At 43.1% G+C, this 27,357-nt stretch overlaps 1 protein-coding gene across 4 annotated transcripts; it reads right to left on the reverse strand.

Annotated features, from left to right (window-relative positions):
• Positions 1–1,374: 1,374 nt before the first annotated feature.
• On the reverse strand, positions 1,375–27,314 carry ddx3xa (DEAD-box helicase 3 X-linked a). 4 transcript variants are annotated; one of them, XM_052081772.1, is made up of 20 exons: positions 26,978–27,314; positions 26,240–26,291; positions 25,829–25,876; positions 25,287–25,346; positions 12,774–12,881; positions 11,562–11,697; positions 11,150–11,251; positions 10,957–11,056; positions 10,749–10,884; positions 10,564–10,661; positions 9,987–10,085; positions 9,744–9,904; positions 9,493–9,637; positions 8,142–8,286; positions 7,893–7,943; positions 7,205–7,386; positions 7,011–7,128; positions 6,552–6,705; positions 5,700–5,821; positions 1,375–4,293 (listed from the first exon to the last, which is right to left on the reverse strand). In XM_052081772.1, exons 1-20 carry the CDS (start codon positions 27,020–27,022, stop codon positions 4,208–4,210), a joined length of 2,148 nt encoding a protein of 715 aa, XP_051937732.1. In that variant the 5' UTR covers positions 27,023–27,314; the 3' UTR covers positions 1,375–4,207. The 4 variants fall into 4 exon arrangements, with proteins under 4 accessions (XP_051937732.1, XP_051937734.1, XP_051937733.1 ...); XM_052081774.1 differs by lacking the exon at positions 25,287–25,346 and having other exon boundaries at positions 26,978–27,313; XM_052081773.1 differs by lacking the exon at positions 7,893–7,943 and having other exon boundaries at positions 26,978–27,313.
• Between the last annotated feature and the right edge of the window lie 43 nt (positions 27,315–27,357).

Below are 27,357 nucleotides of genomic sequence, written 5' to 3' on the forward strand. Positions count from 1 at the left end.
TCAAGAGTTGAGCAACTGTCTCCATGTTCAGAAGACCCACTTTGGGTGGTTTGAGCATCTGGTTCCTGGACGCCTCCATGGTGAGGTGTTCTGGGCATGTCCCACCGGTAGAAGGCTCCCGGGAATGTCCCGAGGACATGCTGGAGAGACAAAGTCTCGCGGTTAGCCTGGGAACGCCTCTGGAAGAGTTAGAATTGATTGGGGGAGATGGAAGTATGGACTTCCCTACTGAAGCTGCCGCATGTGACCTCTCTTCTCGCACTCCCCTGCCCCCAGAGTGAAACCAATAAAAGCTGCCAAAATTGGGGCAGGCAGGGTGTAACAAGTGGATGTACCGTTTAACGTGCCGTGCTTTGCTGCCCTAAAAAGCTGCCGCAGGTCCTACACTGCGAAGGCAAATGCAGGTCAGCTTGAGGGGTGGGGTGGGGGATTTGAGATTTGCGGCTTACTGCTCATGTGCTTTCCCACGGCAATAAACAAGACTAACTGGGACAAGGGTAGGACAGGCTTCGTGTCATTGATTTTTCACTTTCATTTTCCAGAAGAGTGTCTTCCTTTGCAACTGAAAAATGTCACTCATATATCCCGTACTAAACTTTTGTCATTGCAACCAAAATCTGCTCCACGGTCCGATGAAAGTTATTTCACATGGGAAAAGATTGCAGCATAATGAATCTCCAAATGAGCAAATTGTGAAGTTAGTTGGAGTTAAAAAGAAATCTTGTGTGTGAATATTTGTTTCTAGGGAATTTCTTTGTGACCATGGGAATGTTTTGTGCAAATTTCAACTTTGCAGTAGCCTATGAAGTAACATTTAACCATGTCATGGGGACGTCAGTGCCAACATTTTCTTTATGCTCTCTGCATAGAATTGCGTTTGTGGAATATGATTAAGGAGCAAAAACCATCCATTTTTATCAATCTCAGGGTCAGCCATTTTGCTATTTGTTAAGGGGCTGAGGTAATGACCCCATCATGGCTTACCTGTTTTCCTAGTTTGCCTTTGTGAAGTTCATCACAACTGTGATTTCATTTTTAAACGTACAATTTTGTGTGTTCAGTTTTACAGTTAACTCCAATTGGGGTGTCCAACTGCGTAAAAGCTCAGGAAGGGCACAATCACACACTGCACGCTTGAAGCTTAAGCAGCGTAGTACATTCAGGGTGCGTTTTGAAAATGGGAACTTTGTTCAGCACAATCGTTTCTCTTCGTTTTCAAGGTCGTGAGCAGCCAACACTGAAATCACAATTAAGTTCCCAGCACTACAGAGGGCGTGAATAACAAGAGTCGTAATGGCAAATGGTAAGGGTGCAACATTCAAAGAAAATGAGTGAAATTCCGTTTTAGGGAAATGAGACCAGACACAGAAGCGATTACAAATGAAATCTTTATAGAATTTCCTCAAAAGAAATTAAGCCCATCCAATCAATACCAATTACAAAGTTGGCTTGCCCCCATTGGGCAAGGGGCAGCATTGCTACAGGCAACTCTCACACCCTTACTACTACAGTAAACATGCTGGAAATGTGCTTTCCAGAAACTTTTGCATTCAAACATATTTATTCTGATAAAATCATACAAATGTGCAGCAGTTATTCCCCAAGCTGCGCATTAGCCTGGAAGCTAATACAGAAAGCAAAGTCTACATCTAAAGAGCTCTGCGGTTCGACAGTTGGAAGGTAGAAACACGACCGGAAGCTTCCGCCACATGACGTTTTCCACTTCCATGAGAACAAGAGAGCAGTAATATATAATGCAAATACAACAATGACAATAAACCACATGTTCGTTTCTTTAAGGATTGCCATGTGCCAGACATTCACTGGAGAAAAAGAATCGGACCAAATCAAGAGTTATGCACACAGTAGGAGAATCAGAACACTTCAACGCTACGCTTAGGAAATAGATTTGCTCTTTGACAGCTTAATTCCAAACCTTGGCATGTTTTTTTTCCTTCAATTACATTTGCAATTTTTATTATTTTTTTTCTTTTGCAGACCAATAGGGAGAATTTTAATAAATCAGATGACCGGCCCCGCAGAGGCCCTGAACACAGCTGTGGATTTTGTTATCAAGTAGGTACTGAGTCAGATGTATCGAACATTAAAAAGCTCACACTACCCGGAATATAGAAATTTCACGCATACAGGTGACATTCAACATTCAAGTGCCAGTGTTTTTTTTTTGTACTGTCTTTTGGTCAAGTTTTCTGAAACTTTCAAAGAATCACTTTTGAGGCTTACAAAAATAAATATTTGTCAAAAATGCTTAATAAATTACACAAAAACTAGCAGCAAAAGTAGAATCTAGAAATCTGTGCAAATGGCTAAATTTCCCACCCGCCGACTGCTAAATCCCCCCCTCCCCCCACTGGTCCCAAATAAATCCTGGTTTTTAACATTGAGAACCCACACCCCTTTGTAAACAAGCTGCGTTTTTGGTGTGCGTTTGTTTAACTCTCCAACCCCCACCGATCTCCTCACACACCGTATTTGGAAGCCTAAGGACACATAAGCCAGACAGCTATAAAAAACTCTGGATGTGCAATAAAAGAATGTTAGTAAAATTTGATGGGCACAAACATGCAAGCGTGCACGCACGCACACGCGAGGGTCTCGACGCGGCAAAATCAAGTAGCACCATTCGACCTCGGCTTCTCAACGCGATCAGTGCATCTGCTTTAATTTGCAGAAGTAGTTTTATTAGAAAATGTTTTCAAGGCACAACACACCTGATGAGAGCATCCGAGCATGGCCACACATGTGGCCATGCAGACGGTACTTTAAATGACCCCCCTCCACAGGGGAGGACACGAATCCCTCCCCCATCCAGTGGTTACACCGATGACAACTGCGCCCCGTTTCACTTAGCCCCGACCTCCTCACTCCCTGGTTAAATTGATACCCCGTCATCTTTTAAAGCAAGGGTGGGGGACCTTTTTCTAATCCTCAGCGAGCACACGTTAGGTAACGATTGAAAAATGTGTTTGCTTCTTAAGTGTTGCCCTGTTGGCCAACCCCTGCTTTAACGCGATGAAAGGTGGCCTCCAACCCCCAAAACGCAGCTTGAAAAAAATAAAATGTTGAAGCCTGCGACTCGCGTGACCTTTCACCTTGACCAAAAAACATAACACTTGCACATGCGGACCGTCGCAGTGCGAGATGGGGTAGACGCTGAAATACGCCCTCCCGATGCGGTGGTCCTTTTAATGCAGCCTACTTTCACGATTTACGCAGGTGTTTTTTGTTTACATGCGAACGCAAACAAAAAAACGGACTCAGTTTTTTTTTTCTTCTACAATTTGCACATCGAAAAAAAGTGAACCACAAACACACGGTCCACTTTGTGTAGCTAGCGCTCGGTAACGTGGTAGCTGCCGTAACACTGTCAAGTCAATTGAAATAAGAAGGAAAACAAAATGGTAGAGTAACAAGTTCGTTGAAACATTCGCCACTGTTGGCACTGAACTGGATGACGTGCATTTAACGGGCGTGGTTAATTCAAAGAACAACCACTGACTTCGCGGTAAAATCAAAAGGAGCCAGTTCAGGATAGAGTGAGCAAAAAATACAAAAAATTCAAATGCGGATAATTCAGAGCGGCACAGTGGGCCCGTCAGCTGTTTGGTAGAGAATTTGAGGTTCAAATGGAATCGTGACTCAAGGAGCCACAACACTCCAGTTTTTGCCAAGGTTTGATTACATATGAGCTTTTCTCTCTCTTTTTTTTACATTTCTGATATTAGCCACCAACCTTAACAGTCAAAACTAAAATTTGAGCTCTTGGCCATTTGGCAGGAGAAATAAGAACACAGATTTAACCTGTTTCAATTCCAAAAGGCAGAGAAGATGAATACACAAGTGCTCCTCCGGTCGTTGGTTTGGCTATTTCAGGGGGTGTGTGGGGTTTCTCCCTCAAAATGCTTCTTCTAATAACTGTGCATATGTCAGCGTCCATGCTCACACTAAGAGGTGCGCTCGTCGCTGCAGTACACATGCGTGTGCACGTGCTGCTGCTGACTTTCCTTAGCGTCACGCTGCGCTCGTGTGATTGTTTTGAGACGAGCGCCCGGCCGAGAACCAGGCTGGCTAATGTACTGTGTCCGTGAAGCTACACAGGGAGGGTTGTTACGGTCTGGCGTTATTTTTTTCTTTTGAAACATGTGGTTTCCCATCAGGGTGGCATGGCAACCTACTCCTCTACCGACTAGTTGCCCCACCAGTCCACACTTCCCGAGTGACTGTAGTTTCCTCCGTAGCCATCGTTGCCGTAAAAGTTGCCTCCGAAGCCACCTGGAGGAAAGACGGCAAACACACTTTGGATCAGCTCGTGACCACCAAAATGCATCTCAACAGGTATACTCCAAGTATTTGAAACAAAGCAGTACAATAAATGGTAAAGTGTTGCAACAAAAACATGCTAATTGGTGGGTTTAAAAGCAAACGGGAACAACTTTGTCCGGGGAAGCAAATTGAGCCCATAGAAACTGCAATACGTTAAGTTTTTGTAAATAGCTTGCAATGCCAGGCTTTGCTGAAGGTCTCTTGACTTTCATTTGAACATGCCCACAACTTATTAGTGTCCGGTAAAAGTTCATAAATTCAACCCTGAACCGACCATATCATGGAATGGGCTAAAATGTTAGGGAGGCTGCTGAAGTCAATTTCAACAAAGGCTGTTTCGACCGTTTTTTAAAAATTCCTGCCTTAAGTTTTGGGAAAAACAAGTTTGAACAGAAACGTATAATATTTTTTATTTTTGTTTGAAATCACCTAACTGGAAATGTTTCTAGAAAATAAAACCCTTTTCTAATGTGCAGATGCATTTAAGAAAACCAAAAACTATTCAAAGGAAATCCAAAGCAAAAATATTACTTTAACCAAATACTTGGTATGATTCACTTGCTGTGCGGTTGCCAGGCCGAACACTATTTGATTCATAGTGTTCAATCCATTTGTGTTGCACTAAGGCAGTGGGATTCAGGAGTGTTTATTCCAACTCTGTTGTGTCGTCGTGTGCCCCTGCCAAGCTGCCCCCCCTCCAGCAGTCAATAAAAAACATCACACGAGAGGCTAACAAAAGTAGCATTACAAGTTACACACTGCCTCTCAAAGGCCATGGATTGCACAGCAGACAGTAGTTGTATTGGTTTCATATTTCCATTATTTAAGCATCATGGATTTGCTAAAAAATCATTTTGTCTGTTTTTTTTTTCATTTCTGTACGTTTTAATTAAGGTTTTAGAAGTTGAATAAATACTAAGTTTTGAACTCAATGAATGAATTTATTAATGCCGATTTCACAATGAAAATATTGCTTAGCACATCCGCGTCACAGTGCAGAGGTCATGGGTTTCAATTCAACCCAAGCCTTCCTGTGTGGAGTTTTCATGTTCTCCCCACACCTGCTTAGAGTTTCTCCAGGTACTCTGGTTTCCTCCCCCATTCCTAGAGCATACATTGCAGGTTGATTGGAGATTTGAAATTGCCCATTGGTGTGACTGTATATGGACGGTTCGTCTATTTATCGATTGAATATTACATATTTTTGAATACTAAAATATTTCCTTAGCTGCGGGCCGAATGTGGTTGTATGTCGATATAGGTTGATGTTTTTAGGCCACTGAAAATGTCCCCTCTTTTACATGAATTCAAAAAGTTTGGATGTGAAAAAACAGAATAGGCGGCACACGACCAACCTCCACCGAAGCCACGGTTCCCTCCATGTCCACCAGAGGTTCGGCCTGTGCGGTTGCCACCGAAGCCTCCAGATCCTCCTGGTGTCTGTCGGTAGTCGCGAGCGCCAAAACCACCAGAAAACCTATGGGAGATTCGAGGTTTCAAAATTAATCCCCTAATCAATCATCAAATAATCAACACATCTTTGATCTGTATTTTTTTTTTTTAAATAATTTGATGAATCTTTTAACGCCTCACAGGTGTGCTGGAGCTCTTTAATTTAAAACTAACCACATCCCCTGATTTCAACTTCTCAAAAGTAAATGCTCTTTATGTGTAAATGTGTATCAACGCCAATTGGAGGTTAACTTTAAGGCTAATGCATATCAATTTTGAAGATATTTATAAGTTATTTTATAAGTAAAATTTCACCAATTTGGTGGAATTGCTCATGTAAGCTTTCACATGGAACGAGGGCATCCTCTTAGAGTGCATTTGATTTGTTCGATGCCAAACAATACACTTAACATGGTTATTTATAGGCTTAAAAGGCACACATTAAGAGTCCACACAGCTAGTTGATGGGTATGTGGTTGACGTCTGTCATCTTGAAACAACATTATTGATTAGTACCCTTTTTTAAAATACAACCAGTGGGGTACAAGCCGGCTCGTCACCAAATCATTTGCACTCAGTTGGATGTGACACACCCGTCACTAACGCGTCTTGACGCTTTCTCAACTCCATTTGAAGAGGAGGTTTTCTTTATATCAAGCAATGTATTTAGGAGAATCTTTTGTCTTGCCTCTTATAGTATGGGATGGTCTTTTTGGGGATTGTCGTTATGCTCCTTTCAGATCTGTGCGATTTACCTCTTGGAGCGGCCGCGAGTACTGCTCTTGTGCTGGTGCTCGTAGGCCAGGCTCTCCAGCCAGGACGGGACCTCCTGCTTGGCCTCCACCAAAATGTCTAGTAAGTCTTTGGTTATGTTGCTGTTCTTGTCGTTAAAGAACGACGTGGCCAGACCTGTGGGTGAAAAAGCCAATGCAAACGTGATGACGACCTGCAATGTTGGTGTGCAAAGGAAGCAAAAGATAATCCAACAATTCAAAACGGATTTCATCATCGATTTGTTGTGTCATACAATAATGTCAGTCACCCCCCGCATCGCGCAATGCGCTGCGCCTTTTAAAATACACAGATAGCATGAGTATTGTGCAACAGGTAGTGGTGATTAACACTTAAGCGCAGCCCCCCCCCCCAACAACAAATCACACCCATTCATACACAGCTCTATTATGTATACATGATTATAATAAATTGATTCATACCAAGGTTGCCCACACGTCCCGTACGGCCGATACGGTGAACGTATTCTTCAATGTCACTGGGCAGGTCGAAGTTAATGACATGCTTCACATTGGAGATGTCCAGCCCTCTTGCGGCCACCTTGTAAACCAAGACCACCATTTTTGTCATCTACTTGACATCGAGCATTTAATTTTTTTTTTCATGGATGACTTACAGCTGTGGCCACCAAGATTGGGCAGCGCCCTGAGCGGAATTGGTGGAGAGCTTCCTCGCGGTCTCTCTGAGACCGATCACCGTGGATGCTGGTGCAGGCGTAGCCCTCATGATACAGGAAGTCCTCCAAAGCATCCGCACCTTTCTTGGTCTCCACAAAGACAAGAGTCAGCGAGTCTTTGCCTGCATAAAGAGCGGGGGGAGGTTGAACGACAATGTACGAACAGAACTAGTTGTATGAACTCTTCTCGGTCATGACAAATTAAAATAACATTGAAAGAATAAAAGGGATTGCAGTAGCTTTACGTCCGACTATCACTTAATTTGCATTTATTTGAGTTAAAGAAAAAAATGACAACAGATGGGAGCAATAATGGCGTTTGGGGTAAAATCTTTGAATACAAGTACAATGTCAGGGTTTGATGGAAAGGTCATTCCACATCACATTTACAGCCAACCTCCACTGCGACAGAAGGGAGAACAAAAACCTTGCCATTCCTCAAGCATGAGCAGATTTTAATTAACAGGACCATGTCAGCCATAATGACTGGCAGGAAACATTGAACGTAAAAGCCATTTGAAACAGTTTACATCCACACTGCAAAGGGCCCCCCAAAAACCCCAGGGAAGGGGGGCGGGGGTGTGTGACCTGTGAGATGTCATGTTTCTTTTTTGGTTCTCATACTCACCTGGCTTTTCTGGGGCATCTGTCCCACTTTCCTGAATCTCATTTGGAATAACTAAGATAAAAACCAAAAGCAGGCCAGAGTGTAAGCCTGCGTGGTACACAATATTCAGACTTTATCCAGACTCCCCACTAAACGCTAAACAAATTCTACAGCCGCCATTTAGCTCGGCATGGGGGTACCACACAGAAAGCAACATAAGAATTTACACCAGTGAGGAAAAAAAACTAAAACAAAGGGCTCCCCTCTCACCTGTGGCATTAAGAAGGTCTAAGAGGAAGGACCTCTTGTCGGTGTCCTCGACCCAGACCACCTTCTGGGTGATGTTTTCTGAGGTGGACCCAACGCGGCCAACTGCCAGGAAAATGTAGTCCTCAAGGAAATCGCGCGCCAGGATCTAAATGAAAGAAAACCACAGTTGTTGCGACTAGCAAACACTCGAAACGTCGTAGGGCTGTACTATTAATCAAAATGTAATTGTGATTTCTCATGATCACAAAAAGGTTATAATCCAGGAAAATCATTGCGCCGAACATACCTTTGCTTGCAGCAAGCTTGTGACGTGTGTTATTCTGCCATCCTTCAGCGTGCATTTCGGTTTTTCGGGTGGCCAAATGTTACCAATCGCCCGTATTTGGTTGCAGAAATGATTGACCGTTAACTTGTTTCACGCGCAACGCCGATTGTTGGCGGGATGCTAGCATGGCTCAATATGATGCAGTGCTCCAGGAACTAATCATTTGCTTTCCCCAGTTCACACAGCGCAACGAATTAATTATCACCTACATTGCAGCGAAAAGGCAGTGAACAGTTTTGATTCATAGTGTTCAATCCATTTGTGTTGCACTAAGGCAGTGGGATTCAGGAGTGTTTATTCCAACTCTGTTGTGTCGTCGTGTGCCCCTGCCAAGCTGCCCCCCTTGCCTCCAGCAGTCAATAAAAAACATCACATGAGAGGCAAACAAAAGTAGCATTACAAGTTACACACTGCCTCTCAAAGGCCATGGATTGCAGAGCAGAGACAGTAGTTGTATTGGTTTCATATTTCCATTATATAAGCATCATGGATTTGCTAAAAAAATCATTTTGTCGTTATTTTTTTAAGTTTCTGTACGTTTTAATTAAGGTTTTAGAAGTTGAATAAATACTATTAAGTTTTGAACTCAATGAATCACATTTATTAATGCTGATTTCACAATGAAAACATTGCCGAGCACATCCGCGTCAGAGTGCAGAGGTCATGGGTTTCAATTCGACCCAAGTCTTCCTGTGTGGAGTTTTCATGTTCTCCCCACACCTGCGTAGAGTTTCTCTAGGTACTCTGGTTTCCCCCCCCCATTCCTAGAGCATTCATTGCAGGCTGATTGGAGATTTGAAATTCCCCATTGGTGGTACTGTATATGGACAGTTGTTTGTCTATTCGCGCCCCGAAATTGACTGGTGACCAGTTCAGGATGAATTTTGCCTCTCGCCCGAAAAAAAGCTGGTGTAGGCTCCAGCATGTTTGCAACCCAAGCAAGGAGAAGTGGGTCAAAGAATGAAGACATGGATAATTTTGTTCTCATAATCAAACAGCCCTATGAGGCTGTATTGTTATACAGACCTGGATTTCCTTGGGGAAGGTGGCGCTAAACATCATGGTCTGACGGATGCCTTTTGGCGGCATGGTGTCTTGCTCCACAATGCGTCTTATCTGTGGCTCAAAGCCCATGTCTAACATGCGGTCAGCCTCATCCAGCACCAGGTAGCTACACATTTTAATAAATAAAGAGATAAACACATAAATACACATTTTTTAAGACATGTATCCCAGGAGCACTCCTAGTTCAAAGTGCACCACAATGCGATACCGACTTGCAGTAATCAAGACCAATCTTGCCCCTCTCCATCATGTCGACCAGGCGGCCTGGAGTGGCAACCAGCAAGTGACAGCCTCTCTCCAATTCCCTGATTTGCTGGCCAATGTCAGCGCCGCCATATACCACACAGGGGCGCACGCGTGAGCGATAGGCAAACTGGAATGGGAGACGAAAACACGTTCTTATTATTGTTACTAATACCATTTAAATCGTCACAGTGCTGTGCTTAGGAGCTCACCTTTCTGGCCTCATCATAGATCTGAAGTGCCAGCTCTCTGGTAGGAGCAAGGACGAGGGAGATTGGGTACTGCTTACGCCGCCCGTATCTTCCATTCTCCTATTGGATACATACAAATATGAGACTAAATATATTTTTCGAAGCTGGAATCAAAGATACAGTGCCGAGAAAAAGTATTTGCCCTCTTCCTCTGACAGATTCTATTTGTGATTTCTTGATTCAACAAATGTGGTCATAATGAGGTTGGGTGTTGCTCATGAAATTCAACTCAGCTTTGCCAAAACTGTTGCGAGTCACAGTTACTTTGTGATTTAACAAAGATGGGGCAATTTTTCCACAAAGGGCCATAGGCCTCCCTTTAGTAAATTAAATCGTAATACTGAAACGGTATTTTATATTTCCTTGGGTTGTGTCCGTGTGATATTAGAATTGGTTTCATGAACTGAAACGTGTGTGTGTGTGTGTGTGTGTGTGTGTGTGTGTGTGTGTGTGTGTGTGTGTGGTAGATAAGCAGAACACAGAAATCCATGAGGGGGCAAAGACTTTCACAGCACTGTATGTTTTCTCCAGGGGTTACCTGTCCACTATTCTTGGCTGCCTGCAGAGCCTCTCCTGGCCCCTCTGTGTAGATCTGGCTCAGCACAGGAAGCAGGAAAGCCGCAGTCTTTCCGGATCCTAAAATATAGCACATGGCAAAGGTTATGAAACACTGCATCAAATGATCCAGCCATTCTCTGCCTGTGTGAGTTGAACAAATCTTACCAGTCTGGGCACAGGCCATGAGGTCTCTCTTGGACTTGATAATAGGAATGGCATGCTTCTGGACTGGAGTGGGACGGGTGTAGCGACTCAGGTTGATGTTGCCCATGATAATCTCCCCCATGTCCACGTCATGGAACTATAACAAATGAATCAAGTCATTCGTGTAAGAACATGAGCGTATCCATACAACTGTTGATGACAAACTCACGCTTTCAATGTGGGGTGGGCAGTTGCTTCCCGTGGCCTCTACGGGGATATCATCATACTTCTCAAAGTTAATCCCCGTATTGCTGCCGGAGAAGAGCTCACTAGACAGAAAATGAGATAAATACATGTTTAAGAAGAGTACAGACACGAGCTGACAGCACGCTGTTTGCCATTTCAGTTCATATGTGGCTTACTGTTCCAGACGCTCATTCGGGGCAGTAGGCTTGGACCAATCCTCGTCTCTGGATTCTTCGGCCCAACGACTGTTTCCACCAGAAAAGCCGCCACGTTCGTACCTGAACACACCGAACACGTAAATACTGTGCTCTAAAGAACTTTTCATTTAAATACAATGAATACAGCAAGGTTGTTTAATGGTGGCAATCAGGCCATTGGAAGAGCAGATTAAAGATTACTATAACTAAAGCCTTCATTTTGAAAAGTTTAATTTTTAATACATTTCTTTTTTAAAGTCATGTGCAGGTTAATTCAAGTTTGAGGTTTTAGCTTGTTTCCCCAAATTGCATTGTGGGCCAAATCAAATGCTCTCACTATTGATAACCCTATAAAAAGACCAAACGGGGAGTCAAAATGCACAAGTCTCACCTTCCCCTTGAGCCTGCTCCGCGGTCATTAAAGAAGGCAGACTTTGACCGGTCATTACGTCCTCCAAAGCTGTTGAAAGTATTGTCTCTTGCCTGTCCACCCCAATTGCCATCCTTGCTCTCGTAACCGCCAAAACCTAGAAGGAGCAAACAAAGAATCCATCGGACATTTCCTGAAAATCTGCTTTCCAGCAGGTGGCCTCCACTTATTGCTCAAGTATATCCCTTCATGATATCCATCTATCCATTGTTCTTTACAAGGGTCACGGACATCCTCATGCTGGAGGCTATCCCTGAACTTGTTGCCACCTTTGATTAAAGTTTTAATCCAACTACTAACTGGTAATACTTTAGAAAGGTCAGTGTAAGGTTTCAGGACTCATCTTTCAAAGTAAACCAGATTTTGCCCAACTAAGAGTGAATTCACATCAGAAAAGTTGCAATGTCTGCTTGTTGGTCCAAACAAAAAGCAGACCTCATTTTTTGTTTGTTTAGTGCGGTTCACATTTGCACAGTACCTTTTGCATGTGAGCTCTATTCTATAAACACATCACTACGTGTGACGATTTGTGCTCCTATAGGACAGCAATGAGGGCTGCACACAAACCTAAAATTTCTACATGCTGCAGTCTTGCTCTGCATATTTGTGTTGTGATTAGAGCTGCCAAATAATTTGGAGTGTCAAGTGTAGCTCATTCAACGCAGGTTTCGCAACACTAAATTTCAGACCGGTGTCAAGCGAATGTGTGCAGTATCCCACAAGACTGATGTGCTCTGACCCATAATATGCTGGGAGCAGAGAAGCTAAAGACAAAGGATCATCGTTCATCAACATTAACGAAGAGCTCCCATTTCCCACACTGCCATGCAAAGATGGCTTGTTAAGCCCAACAAACAAATCCTGTGTTTGGTTTGTATTCAGACCTGAAGAAAACGCTACCATTTGCGTTCAGAAGTGCACAGAGACCACCTAAAAATATAAATGGGTCTCCGCCCGGTTGTTTTATCGAAGCCAGGATTTATGTGTGTGAATTCACACCTGCATAAAAGGTCCGGACCACCTAGTGTGTTCTAAGTGGACCAAACACTACAGTTGAATGCGGTGAATACTTAATTCTATTTGGAACATGATAATGAGACATTTGTTATGGTAAAATGCGGTCCCCCAACCCACATAAAGTAATGGCCAATTTAAGGGAGTCATCATACCCACCTCTATCATGGCGAGGAGGCCCACGCCCTCCAAATCCCCCGTTTGAGCGGTTGTCATGGTAACCGTTCACAAATCCATTACTGCGGCCACCATCCCATCCAGAGGAATCTTGGGAGGTATAAAAACAAAAACACTGGATAAAACTTGCTCAGAACCAACTACAATGTTGCAAATTTTGATCTGCAAAGAATTAACATTCAGCACCTATAATTCAACATTCAAAAGACAGATGGATACCGGCAACTATTCAGAAAACTGGCAGAATTCACCGAAGTTTTTTAAGCAGGAAAAAAGCAAGCATTGTCTAGAGTAGTAGCTTTCAAATGGAGGTACATGAAGGCACTTCAGGAGGTATGTGAGCTACAGATAATTTTGTCCCCACCATTATTAAAACTGTTATGGCAAATGCCATATTTTGATTTGCGTCCAGTTTCACAGTTATCAACATAACATCCAAGCATCACCAAAGCCACTTATCCTCACACTGCTTGACAGAGTTTAAATTTTTTTTATAATTTGTCGATCTGATGACGCAATGTTTACATAATGCAGGCAGCGGACCCACGGCATAGGAACAAGGGCTAGCAAGCCAGCCGATGAGGTGGGACCCTCATCGGAGATGGGTGTTTCAGAAGGGGAAAGCAATGTACCATTAACTGTTTGTGAAGGTGGTTTGCTCCTGACCCCGACACAGGAGGTTGTGGATCAATGGGGAAAATACTTTGAACACCTGTGGACTTGGAAAAACAGCTCAACCATGTCCCTCGGAGTTCTGTGGGGGGCATGGGGGGGATACTTTGGCCGTGCGGGGAACCGAAAACCCTGATATGGGCAATGCGGTCCCTGTGCCACTGATGCCAGTTTGGTCCACATTGCAGACCGCAAGTAGGATTTGTTTCCATTGAGGGTTGGAGTCTACCAAGGCTTCCCTTTGTCAGCGGTTCTGTTCACAATTTATTTTGTTCATAATTTATGGACAGGATTTCTAGGCGGGATGAAAATCAGCACCTCCTAATCTGAGACCATTGTCCTCGGTCAGAAATGGGTAGAATGCCTTCTCCATGTCAGGTATTTTACCCATGCAGAGGAGTTCAAGTATATTTTGGACTTGTTCACGAGTGATGGCAGGATGGAGTTATCTTAAGTCAACAGTCTCAAACTTGGGCCTTAATTTACACCCTTTGACGTATAAATACGTCAATTAGCGCATAGCCGCCCCTCCCCATGACGTGAAAATACGCCAATCACGTTTTTTCATGGGGGAGGGTGCAAGAGAGTCTGATGCAACTTCTCACCAAAGGATTAGGCTTGACGGCAATATAGCAAAAAAATGGCCATTAGGTGGCAGTGGTGCAAAAGTCCACAAAGATCACGCCGCAGAAGTAGTAGAAAGGGCGTATTGCGGAGTAGGGGCGTATGTGGATAGTATATTGGAACATTAGCAACTAGCAACGATGGAGAAAAGGAAACGACTTACCGTATTTTCACGACTATAAGGCGCCATTAAAAGTCTTAAATTTTCTCCAAAATGGACAGGACGCCTATGGTGCGGAGCGCCCTTTATATGCGCCGAGTTCCAAAATCTGACTGACAGCCGACACCCTGTTTATATAGAGAAAAGGCGGAAGTGACTGTGGCCAGGCATGCGGGAAAGAAGTCGGCCAATAAGGGAAGGGTGGCGTGTATATATACATATATGGAGAGAGAGAGAGAGAGAGAGAGAGAGAGAGAGAGAGAGAGAGAGAGAGAGAGAGAGGAGAGAGAGAGAGAGAGAGAGAGAGAGAGAGAGAGAGAGAGAGAGAGAGAGAGAGAGAGAGAGAGAGAGAGAGAGAGAGAGAGAGAGAGAGAGAGAGAGAGAGAGAGAGAGAGAGAGAGAGAGAGAGAGAGAGAGAGAGAGAGAGAGAGAGAGAGAGAGAGAGAGAGAGAGAGAGAGAGAGAGAGAGAGAAGAGAGAGAGAGAGAGAGAGAGAGAGGAGAGAGAGAGAGAGAGAGAGAGAGAGAGAGAGAGAGAGAGAGAGAGAGAGAGAGAGAGAGAGAGAGAGAGAGAGAGAGAGAGAGAGAGAGAGAGAGAGAGAGAGAGAGAGAGAGAGAGAGAGAGAGAGAGAGAGAGAGAGAGAGAGAGAGAGAGAGACAGAGAGAGAGAGAGACAGAGAGAGAGACAGAGAGAGAGACAGAGAGAGAGACAGAGAGAGAGACAGAGAGAGAGAGAGAGAGAGAGAGAGAGAGAGAGAGGACAGGCAAGCTAGTCCGCCAATGGTGAAGGGTGGGCGTGTAAGTGGAAGGCTAAAGGGACGCCTCAAGCCAGTACCAACACTTGTATAGAGTGTGGCAATGTGCATTGTTGCAAAACAACTCAGGTTTTGGTTTCTAAGAACCCCTGAAAATAAATTCGACAAAAAGACACACCTACGAAGCTCAGTTCAAACTTAAAGCCACCGGTTATGCTTTTGGCATGCGTGCCCATCTCACAGCAGCGGTGAAAAAACAAGTCAAGCAAATGAACTCTGAGCTTGCCATTATTCCCGGAGGCTTGACTAAAGAACTCCAACCGCTGGACATTGGCATCAACCGGGCGTTCAAAGTAAAGTTGCGAACGGCATGGGAACAATGGATGATCGGTGGCAAACAACTTTACAAAGAGTGAGAGGCAGCGCTTGGCGAGTTACGCCACAATACGCAACAACGAGAGGGAACGCGGCGTTTTTGATGGATTACGGTACTTGCACAATTGTTCAATTCTTTCTACACACACACACGCGCTGCCACCATGTTTCGCTCTGTTCTTTACTTTCAAATGTGGGAAAGCTTCACACGAGAGAAATGTTGACTTTGCTGTTGCTACTCCTTCTTTCCGCTCGGCAATGCGTAGCAACTCACACTAGCATGTGATGCATTCAATGACAACTGAGATGTGCAGTCCTCTGCTTCTGATACAGAGGATGAGGACTTTGATGGATTTCTGGGTGATGATTGATCGAAAAACGTGAGAACATTGTACGATGGCTAAATAAAATGCACCCGAACTCAGTTCTGCTTTCGTTGCCTTTTTAAAAACGTGTTTTTAGCTTATCTGTATGTCTTGGCATGCTACTGTATGCTTCAAGCTAACGTGTTAGAGTGTGCGCATGCATGCCGTATGTTTAAGCTGGCGTATGTTTTACCACTGTAAAACTGCGGCCATTAGTACGGTGTGTCCTGTGTATGTGTAAAATACAGAAATGTCACCCATTAATGAGACTGCGGCCATTAGTACGGTGCGTCGAATAGTCGTGAAAATACGGTACACTTGAGGATTGTTTTTTCAAAACAAAACAACAAAGGAGATGGTGTTTGTGTGGAAGAGAAGATGCCGCCTTGGTCACGTAATCGAAAGCAGCACCCGTCAAACGAACGCCAGCCAGCGCAAACATCGCGTGCTACATGCGGCCCGCATAGCTCATGCCGAGTTTCGAGTTCATCTGATGAAGATGAACATGCTCCACGTCACGGACCATCGCTTGGCAGAGCATTTTGTGCCTCCCGTGGCGCACATCGCCGACAAATAGTCTCCCCGGTGACTTGCAGCGATGACGGCAAAGAGGCTGCATTGCTTCGCATGGCCGACGCCGGGCACACGTCTGCGATTCGGTGGAATCGTCTCGTAATGACGACGGCGGAGACGATGAATTGGAGAGCGAGTTGGATCTCGATCTGTCCGACGAATACGTGCTGACGTAGTCAGGTAACTGCTGACGAGCTTGCAAGTTCCCATTCAAAACTTCATCACTTCTTATGCCTCATCAGTCACTTTTATGCACCACTACATTTCCCGCTATACTATAAGGTTGCCAGTAACATTAATCATTCATGTACGGTTGATGCGTCTCGTAGATGGCATAAATGTGCTGAATTGCGTGTCGCCAAAGGTTTTTAAAAAACAGGACACACTTGGTCCGCTCAGCGCTGCTAAAACCCATTCGTGTTAAATTCATTTTCCATTTCATTTCAAATTGGATGCCGAGCAACGTGCAATGAATGGTGTAAATAGCAGTGTGCGAGCATGTATGCATGTGTCAAATATAAGTGGAAAGAAACAAAAAAATAGAATAAAAGTGTGATAATTGTACATACTTCTATAAGTTAGAGATGAAAGTGGACTTTCCTGAAAATTCCGGATATTTTATATACACACCACACCTGGCCGATCACGCATGAATTAGTTTACACAAAACGCTATTCAAATACTCGACATTCAATGATTAATCTTCATTTTTTTTGCACACGTGTAGTCTTTGTGGCTTACGTTCTCGCCGAAATTTCGAAATCTCAGAGATATGGCGAGGCCATGAGAATGCGAGGCGAGGGTATTATTGTTGTGGCGATGCCACTTAAGCTAAGCGAGCCTCAGCAGGAGATGGTCCGCTGCTCTCTGCTGTGCGTGCTTCAGCGCGAACATGTACGCAAGCGCGTCTTTTGATTTCAACCAATCAGCGCCGACACAACGATGCCACACACCCGACGCCACACAAGACAGCTAAGCTAGCCTAGACGACACTAAATCGGACGGACACGTTTTTCCGCCAATCTGCGTTTCCCTTTTTGTCCAAATACATTTGTTACAACAACTGTCCTGTCACGGTGTCTTTTATTCGTTTCATTGGGGATTGGCAAGTGTGTTTACAAAGAGACGAAAATGTCTTTACTGTTACGAGTGTTTGTGTCTCAACATGGCTATGCTCGTGAAAGCAAAACAACACAAACGCGTCTTCGTTCAATGTTTTCAACTAATGTTCAGATTAATTTTTTGGCAAATTTTTCTCAATGCTCCGGGGAGATTTTCATAAAAATGTGAAAAAACCCAGAATTCCGGAGGACTTTCATCTCTGGATTTACAGATTGTCCAACCAGAAGCCAAAAGATGATGACTCCTTGCTTTGGTGGTGGAAAGAAAGGTAAATAAAATTATTGTACGTTACTCTGCATCAATACATATTTGAAACTTTTTATGTTTCTATAATTTGTAGGTCGTGCATCTGGATGTAGTGGGATGAATCGATGTGGTGACAAACTGGATGGAAGCCAAAAACCATCCACTCCATAGCTGCACTTTCGTTCATTGTTCAATTTGCACTTTTGTTCATAGTTCAATAATTTTGTTGTGTGCAAATAAATTATTTTGCTATAAAAACATTTGTAATGTTCTTCTGTAGGAGGAACACATTGATGTATTCGAGCAGTCACAAAAGCAAAAAAAGTGTAAAATTTTAAATGATGCTTTTACAAAAAGCTAATTTTCTCTGGATTTCTGCAGAATTGGCTTTTTCCATAAAACTTCGTTTTCTAATGCCGATTGCCAACGAACGGAGAAAGATAGAAACAAACTTTTTTTCTGCTGAAAGAAGAGTCTCACCTTTGTTTTGACAGGTTGCATGTTTATATAACCATAGAACAGAAAATTCTGTGGGCCTTGCAAATCCGTCAAAATTCAGTAAAATGTGAGTGATTGAGGGGGTGGTATTCAATGAGTTAAACTGGACAGTGATTTCAAACTTGACCGGCAATTTGGTGCCATTGTTAAATCCAGTTTCTTTCACGTTAGACAGCTGCCCAAAATAAAACCTCTCCTCTCACATAAACACTTTGAGACAGTAATTCATGCCTTTGTCACATCCCGGCTCGATTACTTTGGAGTCAGCCAGTCCTCCATTAAGCGTCTCCAGCTGGTCCAGAATGCCGCTGCTCGCCTCTTGACTGGTACTCGTAAGAGGGAGCACATAACTCCTACTCTGGCATCCCTTCACATTTTAGGAGTTATGGGTGAAATCGGGATTCATCACGATGCATTGGTGGGTATCGGTAAAATCTGATTCAAGCGCCATTTTATTCATGTTAAACGTCACCTATCTGCCCTTTCCTAGGCGCAATGAATGCACCATCATTGTTTTGCGTTTTGTGTTGAATAAGGACGGTAGCCGTGCGTCACATACAGTCCAGTACACAACTAGCGAAACACTATGGAAGTTCGCGCAAGCAGCAGCGAGGAAACTACTGTATTTAATGCTTCCGCAACATTCAGATCTTATGTTTGGAAATACTACGGCTTCGAAAAGAAAGACAGAAAGATTGATAAAAGCTCCGTAATTTGCAAAGATTGTCGCACTACGAAGCCATACAACGACAGCACCACAAATATGCAGACCACTTAAAACGATGGCACCACATCACCGACAAGTTTCCCCGTCCAGTTCCTCGTTGGACACCGGAGAAACTCTTGGCAAACCACGTCAGGATCAGAAAAAAATCTCCTCTTATTTTGGGGGTCCCCTTGCAGCTCACTGTGACCGCGCAAGGAAAAACTATATATGGATGACTCTTTTGGACATTTCATTTTGACACTCAGTGAGAGTGGTCTGTGTACGCTACAATACACACAGCAGCTTTGAGGCTGTGACTGCTACGTTGTTTCAATTGTATTTTTTTCTGTCCTATGGAGATGGATATTTCATATAAGACACTCAGTGAGTAGTCTGTTTGTGTTTACACTACAGCAACAGCTGTGAGTCTCAGGTGCCAAATTGTTTACATTTTCTTTGCACAAAACCCAATTGTGGAAGGGCTTAAATAAGTCGTTTTACACTTTCTACTGTTAATAAGGAATAAAGTGGTCTGCTTTTTGCAATACCATACTGAATTCCATCTTTTTTTTAACTTTTTTTGCGTATTTGCATCATGTTTAATTGCACAATATCACAACAAATTGCACTGTATTGTATCGGATTGATTTGAACTAAATGTGTATCCCGTCGTATCACATCGTGAAGACGGTGAAACGCATCGCATCGGGTCGCCAGAAAATTCCGTGTATCATTTAAGTATCGCATCGCTAGTAGTGCATCGAGATGTGTATCGAATCGTCCTCAGTGCTGAGATTCACATCCCTATAACACATGTGTAGTATGTGCGGGAACATTTCAGACAGTATTTGTCAAAAGATCACAGCTGCATTTTTTTCAAATGTATATGCAATAACGGCGCAAACAGCTCTATTTACCATCTGTGTTAAGGACCATCCAGAAAACCACATTGTCTGAATTATTGCAAGTTATGGTGGAAAATAATTTTGGTCAACCTCAAACAAGCAAGACTTCAGACACTCACAAGAGCTGTAACTTGTGTGAGAGGCTCCTTCGTCCTCCACTTGTTACCCGTCTTAATTACAACCGTTTGAACTTGTTTAACAGTATGAAAGACACCTATCCACAACCCCAAAACAGTCACACTCTACTCCACTATGGCCAAAACCAGAGAGTTGTCAAAGGACACCAGAAACAAAAGTAGAGACTTGCACCAGGCTGTGATGACCGACCCCACAATAGGTCAGCAGCTTGGTGTGAAGAAATTAACTGTGGGCACAATTCTTAGAAATTCAAGACATACAAGACCACCGGTAAGCTCCCTCGAACTGGGGCTCCGTGCAAGATCTCATCCCAAAATGTTCACAAGAACATTGAGCAAAAATCCCAGAATCACATGAGGGATCTAGTCATTGACCTGCAGAGAGCTGGGACCAAAGTAACAAAGGCCATCATCGGGAACACACTATGCCACCAGGGACTCAAATCTCCGCAGTCCCAGACGTGCCCTCCCCACCCCCTGCTTAAGACAGTACATATCCAGGACGGTTGACGTTTACAAGAGAGCATTTGGGTTTCTGCAGTTAGCCTAACAGTAGATATGTGGACATCCATGAACACAGACTCATGTTTGGCTGTGACCTGCCATTTTATTGATGAACATACAGCATTGCGCAGTGTTGTTATGGGGATAGACCATTTCCATGAGACGCATACTGCTAAATATCTTGTTCGGGTAAAAACTGCACTCATGTCTGACTGGAGTATCATTGAAAAGGTTACTTGCCCTGTGGAGCAGCTGACACGGGTGCGATGGGCTGGCTAGCACTAAAAAACCCATTCAAGTAGTCGAGACAAGAGGGAACAGCACGTTTTTAATGTGCCCTATGAAAGAATGTTTTCTAAAGCTGGTGAAATGCTTTCCAAAAAACAGTGTAAAGCCAAACACTGTGGGAAAGCTATTATTTCTAAATAAAAATGAACAGCAAATTATTCTTATAGCACTTGTTGCATTTTCTTCATATAGTAGCACAAGCACATTCATATTTTCTTAAACACCCATAGAATTCTCAACAACTGTTGACCTCTTGTGCTTCTAGATGGCGCCATAGAGCAAATGAAGCACCGTGAAGCTTTGAACCATGTGCACCCTTAAGGGGGACCAACTCCCATCATCCTAACGGAGACAAATTCCTTGTGTGTTATACATACTTGACCAATAAAGATGATTCTGATCACACACGGTTAATGAGAACATAATGTAGAATGAGTAGAAGCAACACACACCAATGCTTAGAAAATTGACTTTCCCTTTGGGCACTCATTGTCTGATGGCTACAGACTGCATGGCACTCTGCCAGTATTACCACGACTTTCAGACCTTTATCTCTGTATTTGACTATTTAACCCAGTGGTCCCCAAACTACGGCCCATGGGCCGGATCCGACCCGCCTCCACATTTGGTCCGGCCCCCCTGAACAACACCGGTCAGTATTTTGATTTCTTTTTCATCTGTGTATTTGTATTTGATCATAAAGTTGGGCTTTTGCAATAAAGTGTTCCTTAGTTCTGAACTATTTTCACTATTAACTATTATTTAGTAACTATTTCATAAACACATAATGTAACATTTGCGGTCTGTGCCTTTTAACTGGCAACCCCCCCCCCAAAAACAAAATCCAAAACCCACCCCCCTCAAAGAGAACGTAATCATGGCGAATCGGTTAGGTAAGAGAAAAAAAAAATTCTGAATGCAGGGTATTTAACCAAAAGGGGACAAAAGATTTTTTTAAATGCCAAGAAAAGGCTGTCTGTCATCTGTCAAGAGGCGGTATTCAAAGAATACAATGTGCGGAGACACTATGAATCCTGTCACAAAGACAATTATGATAGCTTGCGTGGCCAAATGTGAGCAGACAAACTAAAAAGTGGAATGTTAGCTAAGCAAAATACATTTGTACGCCAAGCTCAGCCAAGCCAGCAATCTGTTCGGGCTAGCTTTCGAGTTGCTCGACTAATAGCAAGCAGTGGTAAACCTTTTACTAATGGAGAGTTTGTCAAGAAATGCATGAATGAATCTTCAAATCCCTCCTCAAAACTCACTTGTATTCTTTGGCATTCGACTCAGCATGACTTAGATTTGTTCTTGGTTTTACCGTTTGGTGCTTTCCACCGTCTTTGTTACCGATTTGTTTTACTGTTTATTGTATATGTTAAATTGCTCCATATACAGTACTTTGTATGCAGCGATGGCCGTTCGAAAGTGCTCTATATTTACAAATGAATTGAATGCTGTTGCGGAGGAGGTGTGTCCTGAGAAGAAAGACGTCTAATACCGCAAGTCTATCAGCAAGTACAATCACCAGATGTAAAGAAGAAATCGCAGGTAATGTATACAGAGGAAGATGAAAGAAAGAATTATAATTATTTTCATGAGCACGGGATGAGATCACGGATGTGCAGGACATAGTGCGACTGCTAACTTTTATTGGTGGATTTAGCGAAAACTGAGATGTGCGAGGAGCTGGCAGCCCTCCAAAGTCTCAAAGGGACGACGATGGTGGAGGATATTTTTCAGCCAAGTGCACTAAACTATTGTAAGAGTTAGACCTGGACTAGTCAAAGCTAGCCAGCAACACAACTGACGGGGCTCCGAGTATGGTGGGTGCATCTCTCAGGGGTCTAATAAGACGCATGAAGCGGGAGATGGAAGAACTCAGTTTCAAATTGACTGTCTAATTCACCAGCAATCCTTCTTAATTTTTTCTTTTCTGATATAAAAATGATTTATTAGATATAAACACATAACGGGGTAGGACTAGATAAGTTTTTTACTTCTTCCTATTCCCTTGAACATAACTGTGTTGAATAAAGACTGATTTCTCTCTTTTTACCATTTTATCTACCTTATTTTCTGTCAAATTGTTACTGTATATGTTTTATGTTCAATAAACAACGAACAACAACAACAACAAACAAGCACCGATGTGGGATTCTGTCATGAAGTTTGTAGTGTCGTGCATAAACTTCAGAGCAAAGTTGATTATTATTTATTTCATAAATGGTATAATTTATTTCCTGGCTTTTTTTTTCCTGAGATGAACTCGGGGAGGGTTATTTCATTAACAGTGTTATTTATTTCTTGACTTTTGTTCTGTGAAGAATCTAGAAAGTGTTAGTTTCTGGAAAATATATTTTTTTTATTTAGGTACTCTTGCAGTCACACTTTCTGTTACAAACTGACCCCCATCGGAGAAGCGAAAAGTTATATGGACCTCACAGGAAATGGTTTGGGGACCACTGATTTAGCCTAAGCTTGTGTTCAAATTAAGTAAAAATGGAACTAAAATACAGCAAGGGTACCGTTTATCCAGCACCTAATCAAATCAAAGCTTTGAGCCTAAATCTTTTGTCTACGCATGATCTGGATTGCTTTTGCCACGCAATTATGTGAAAGCCAAGGCTACCATTTGTGAAAAAAAAAGTAATTATTTTATGTTCAAGTCTTGATTGTGCTAAAGGTGGGACCATATCAAGGATTATGCTTGAGGGCTTTATATCATGTATTAGTAGGAACAGCCAGTGATGCAGTGCATTCATTTATCAAAAGCACCAGCACCATGCTCCTGTGGTTTATGCTCAAAAGGCCAAGACACACCGACTATAGAGTCGAGAGGGCATGCCAGGCTGTACCACATGTGTTTCTCCAGCCCCCGCTGTAGGCATGGTAAAGGGTAACCTCTTCAGAGGCCAGTCTTGGGTAACCTGAGCAAAAGGTAGGGAAGCAGGCTATAAAATGACTTGCGTGGCGTGACCGACTCATGTGATACGAGAGGGTGAGGCCTCGACTCAGCAATAATAGTTACCAATCTCGGGGTCAGCCCATCCTGACGCAGAGGAGTTATTTCTTTGGGTCGCCTGGCTCTCTGCCTGCCATGGCTTTGGGGGAACTTGGGAAACATTGCAAGTGACAAATGGCCTTGAGGGTAGAATGGAATAACTTGGGAGTTCGACCATATCTTCTGGGAAAATGCCCCAAAGAGTTTTTTCATTTTTGAAAGGTACCAGTGATTGAAGCAGGAAATTGTGGTCAACCACACAAATGGTAATGGTAACTTCATTAGTCCAGCTGCTTTGTGCTTTTAACATTTCAATTAACACACAATTTTGAACTACTAGTTCAAAAAATAGTCAACTTTAATTTTGTGTTTAATTGGATTTAACTAATACAATTCCATTCCGATTGCATCCACACTTTTAAAATGTTTGACAATGCAAATTGTATTTTGCAGAAAGTGTAATGCAGGGGGTGCCCATTAGGTAGATCCTTATCTACCGGTAGATCTAAGACAGGTCCCAAGTAGATCTGAAGAGTGTCGAGGAGAAAAAAAACAAACAACCATTTGTGTGTCTTTGTACATGTAATATATTTTTTGTGTCATGTACGCTGCACCCTAATCATCCTATCAGTCTCATTTTCACAAAATAAATATTTAAAAAATAAAGCAGGTAAATCTTGAATTTACGGTGGCGCCTGATTACGTCACCGGAAGTTGTTAGCGCTCAGCAGTCTGCAATTGCAGCTGGTGATAAGAGCTGTTGCGCTCTCTTTTATCGTCATTCTTCTCATTCAGAGTTCGCTTCGTGTACAATTCACCGAGGGCACGGGCAAAGAATAGGAATCTAGGAGAGTCCAGGGAAGCACTTTAAAATGGTACTTGTGAGCTACGATAGTTAACAGGCTGCAGAAGTGTGTCGCATGCCTCAGTTTTAGGCCGTTTCTCATCATGGCGTGTGTGTGTGTGTGTGTGTGTGTGTGTGCGTGTGCGTGTGTGCGCGTCTGTGTGCGCATATGTGTGTGTGCGTGTACGTCGGTAAGGGTAGATCCCGTGAGGTTAGTTGATCGAAAAGTAGATCTTCGATCCGAAAAGTTTGGGCATCCCTGGTGTAATGGCTAATGATAAGCAAGAAAAGGACGAGTGGAGGTTTAAAAGTCTGGTAAAACTAATGTAGTCTTCAAATGGTGGGAGTTTCACTTTAATACAGACGTTTACTATACATAAAACGTAACGAGTAATCACTTGCAAATAGCCTCTTTCAAGCAGAAGCTAATATATGCAATGATTAGATTATTATAAAAACATTTTGCCAAGCAGATGCTAATAAATTATCATTGCTAATACCATTGCATGGGGAAAAAATACACGAGAATATTCTAAGTGCTTTTGCATGCTTGGGAAAGATACAGAAATAAGAAATATCCCATGTTTAAAACTAAAGTGAAGAGCACCCATCTTCACCAAAGCTTGCCCCACCCCCCTTCACACTGGCTTTGCTACGGCTACTTCATGCATGTGGATATGCAGATTTGCCCTCAGCAAAAACAGACAGAAGGGACTTACAGAGATTTACTGGTGCCACTGAATAACCGCACTGTCTAGCAGCGGAATAAGCATTTCCTGCTGTGGAATAAGAGCACAGTAAAAAAACGGGGGGGATCATCAAGCGTGTTACACAAGAAGATTTCAAAGATGTAGTCAAGTGTAAAATGAAGTGAACTAGCTGTGCCTGGCACATGACGTCATTAAGGCCACCGTTGCAGCTGGGGAAATTGAACACTTTTGTGCAAATGAACATGTACGGGTGAAAAATGTATCCAGTGTGTGCAAAATTGAATACATTGAGACACTGTGGAAGTTCAGGTTGAAAATTTGATCCCAATTACATTTTGTGACTCATTAGCATAACTGTACCCAATATCAAATTACACAGTGGTCACTTCTTCACAAAACAAACTACCATAGTGAAAATTGTCACAGTATAACTGACCGTTTAGGAAACAATCAAGCAGTCGGCTATAAGCCTCATGTGTTTTCCATCATTTTGGCTCTCTTCACCATGATTTCGGTAACTTAAAACGGAGAGGGCATGGCTGAAAACTCACCATTTTTGGGACCATCTTTGTTCCTCAAGTGAGGTGGAATGTAACGTCCTGGGAAAGGGAGAGTAAGAGAGCCTGTTTCAAAATTCAAAAGGTAACTGTTGATCAATAAAAGTTGAAGAGCAATTTACAGAAAGGACACAATGTGAATAAACCACATCAAGTAGATACAGCCACAAATTCAGTCATAGGGGATCACAGTCAAGTCAACAGTATTTATAGAGCACTTTCAAACAGCCATCGCTGCATACAAAGTGCTGTACATGGAGCAATTTAACATGCACAATTAACAGTAAGACAAATCGGTAATAAACAGTGTACCCCACCACTCACATCCTACAAATCTGTCTCATCACTGCACCTCATGTTGCATTTAAAAGACAGACGAAATCAAATGGTGAATCAAATACTTACTGCCAGTTCCTCCGCCTTGTCCCTCAACTGAGTTCAAGTCTAGGGCAGCAAGCTACAAAGAAAATAGAAATGAGACTGCGTAATGAAACGTGACGGAAAACAATTGCATGTAAACTTGAATGGAAGACAATGTGCAAGTATTTAATGTTAAGATGCAATTGAGACGCAACTATGTGACCATATTCGTCCAGCGTTTTCATGGGAAGTCCATCGATATCACCAAAGGCCGCGAAGTAAAAAAAATATTGCGACACGTACTTTGAGTCAAGTATTCGCGACACTATTCGAGTACCAACCGTGAATGTTAGTGTCGTAAGACTGGTTAGTGTGTGCCTTTTAGACCCGCTGCCAACGGTTCTCTTTTTTTTTCCTCCTGCGCCACGTTTCAGGTCGAGAAGGCCCAATGTTAGCTAGCCCACTATACCGGCCGGTAAATGGTTTTAAATAGCCGTACACCTCAGATGGACGCTTGACAGCCTGCGTGTGTTTCATAAGATTTTTTAAAAACACCTAAAACGTTAAACCGAGTGGTTTGGAGAAGAACTGATGATACCGGGTTATAAAGAGGGATCCGCCATCACAACTTTCCTTAACAAGCGAAATCGTCGCCTCCATTTTGCTAGTCGCCATATTAGCTTTAGCCCGAGCTAGCGAATAGGCTCGACACCAGACGCACTTGACGGCAAACCGCGACATAACACAAAAACTCGGAAGTACACAACGGGAAAACAGACTTACCTGCTGATCTAGACCGTGTGGATTGTCAACGACCACATGACTCATAACTAGAGAGTAGTGGGGGATTATTTTTTTAGGAGAAAGGATTTTTTTTTTCTTTGTTAGCGCGACCGGGCTACACAGCAAGCAACTTGTTTCCTCGTCTGTTTCGACAAAATTAGAGTAGAGCTGGTTTAAAGGGATGACGAGACAAAAAACGTTCACTTAAAAATAAATAAAAGTGCCGACACTTATGTTCAAATCTAAACTTAAGTTTCGAAAAGAAGCGGCCGCTGTTGCTGCTGCCGGCGGGGTTGACCGTGCTGGAATGAGACGCTCGACGCTGCGGTACCGCGAGATATCGCCTCTACTGACTGTCGAAGGGGGGCGGCAATATCGCG

The sequence above is a fragment of the Hippocampus zosterae genome, chromosome 12 (genome assembly GCF_025434085.1).
Source record: "Hippocampus zosterae strain Florida chromosome 12, ASM2543408v3, whole genome shotgun sequence".
NCBI classification, from domain to species: Eukaryota; Metazoa; Chordata; class Actinopteri; order Syngnathiformes; family Syngnathidae; genus Hippocampus; species Hippocampus zosterae.

Coding starts and splice junctions, on each gene's coding strand:
- ddx3xa (XM_052081772.1), bottom strand. CDS start 27,022: ATGAGTCATGTGGTCGTTGACAATCCACACGGTCTAGATCAGCAG. Junction 11,698..12,773: donor GCCTCCTCGCCATGATAGAG/GTGGGTATGATG, acceptor TGCTCCTTCTAG/GTTTTGGCGGTTACGAGAGC. Junction 6,706..7,010: donor GGGACGTGTGGGCAACCTTG/GTATGAATCAAT, acceptor TTTCACCCACAG/GTCTGGCCACGTCGTTCTTT.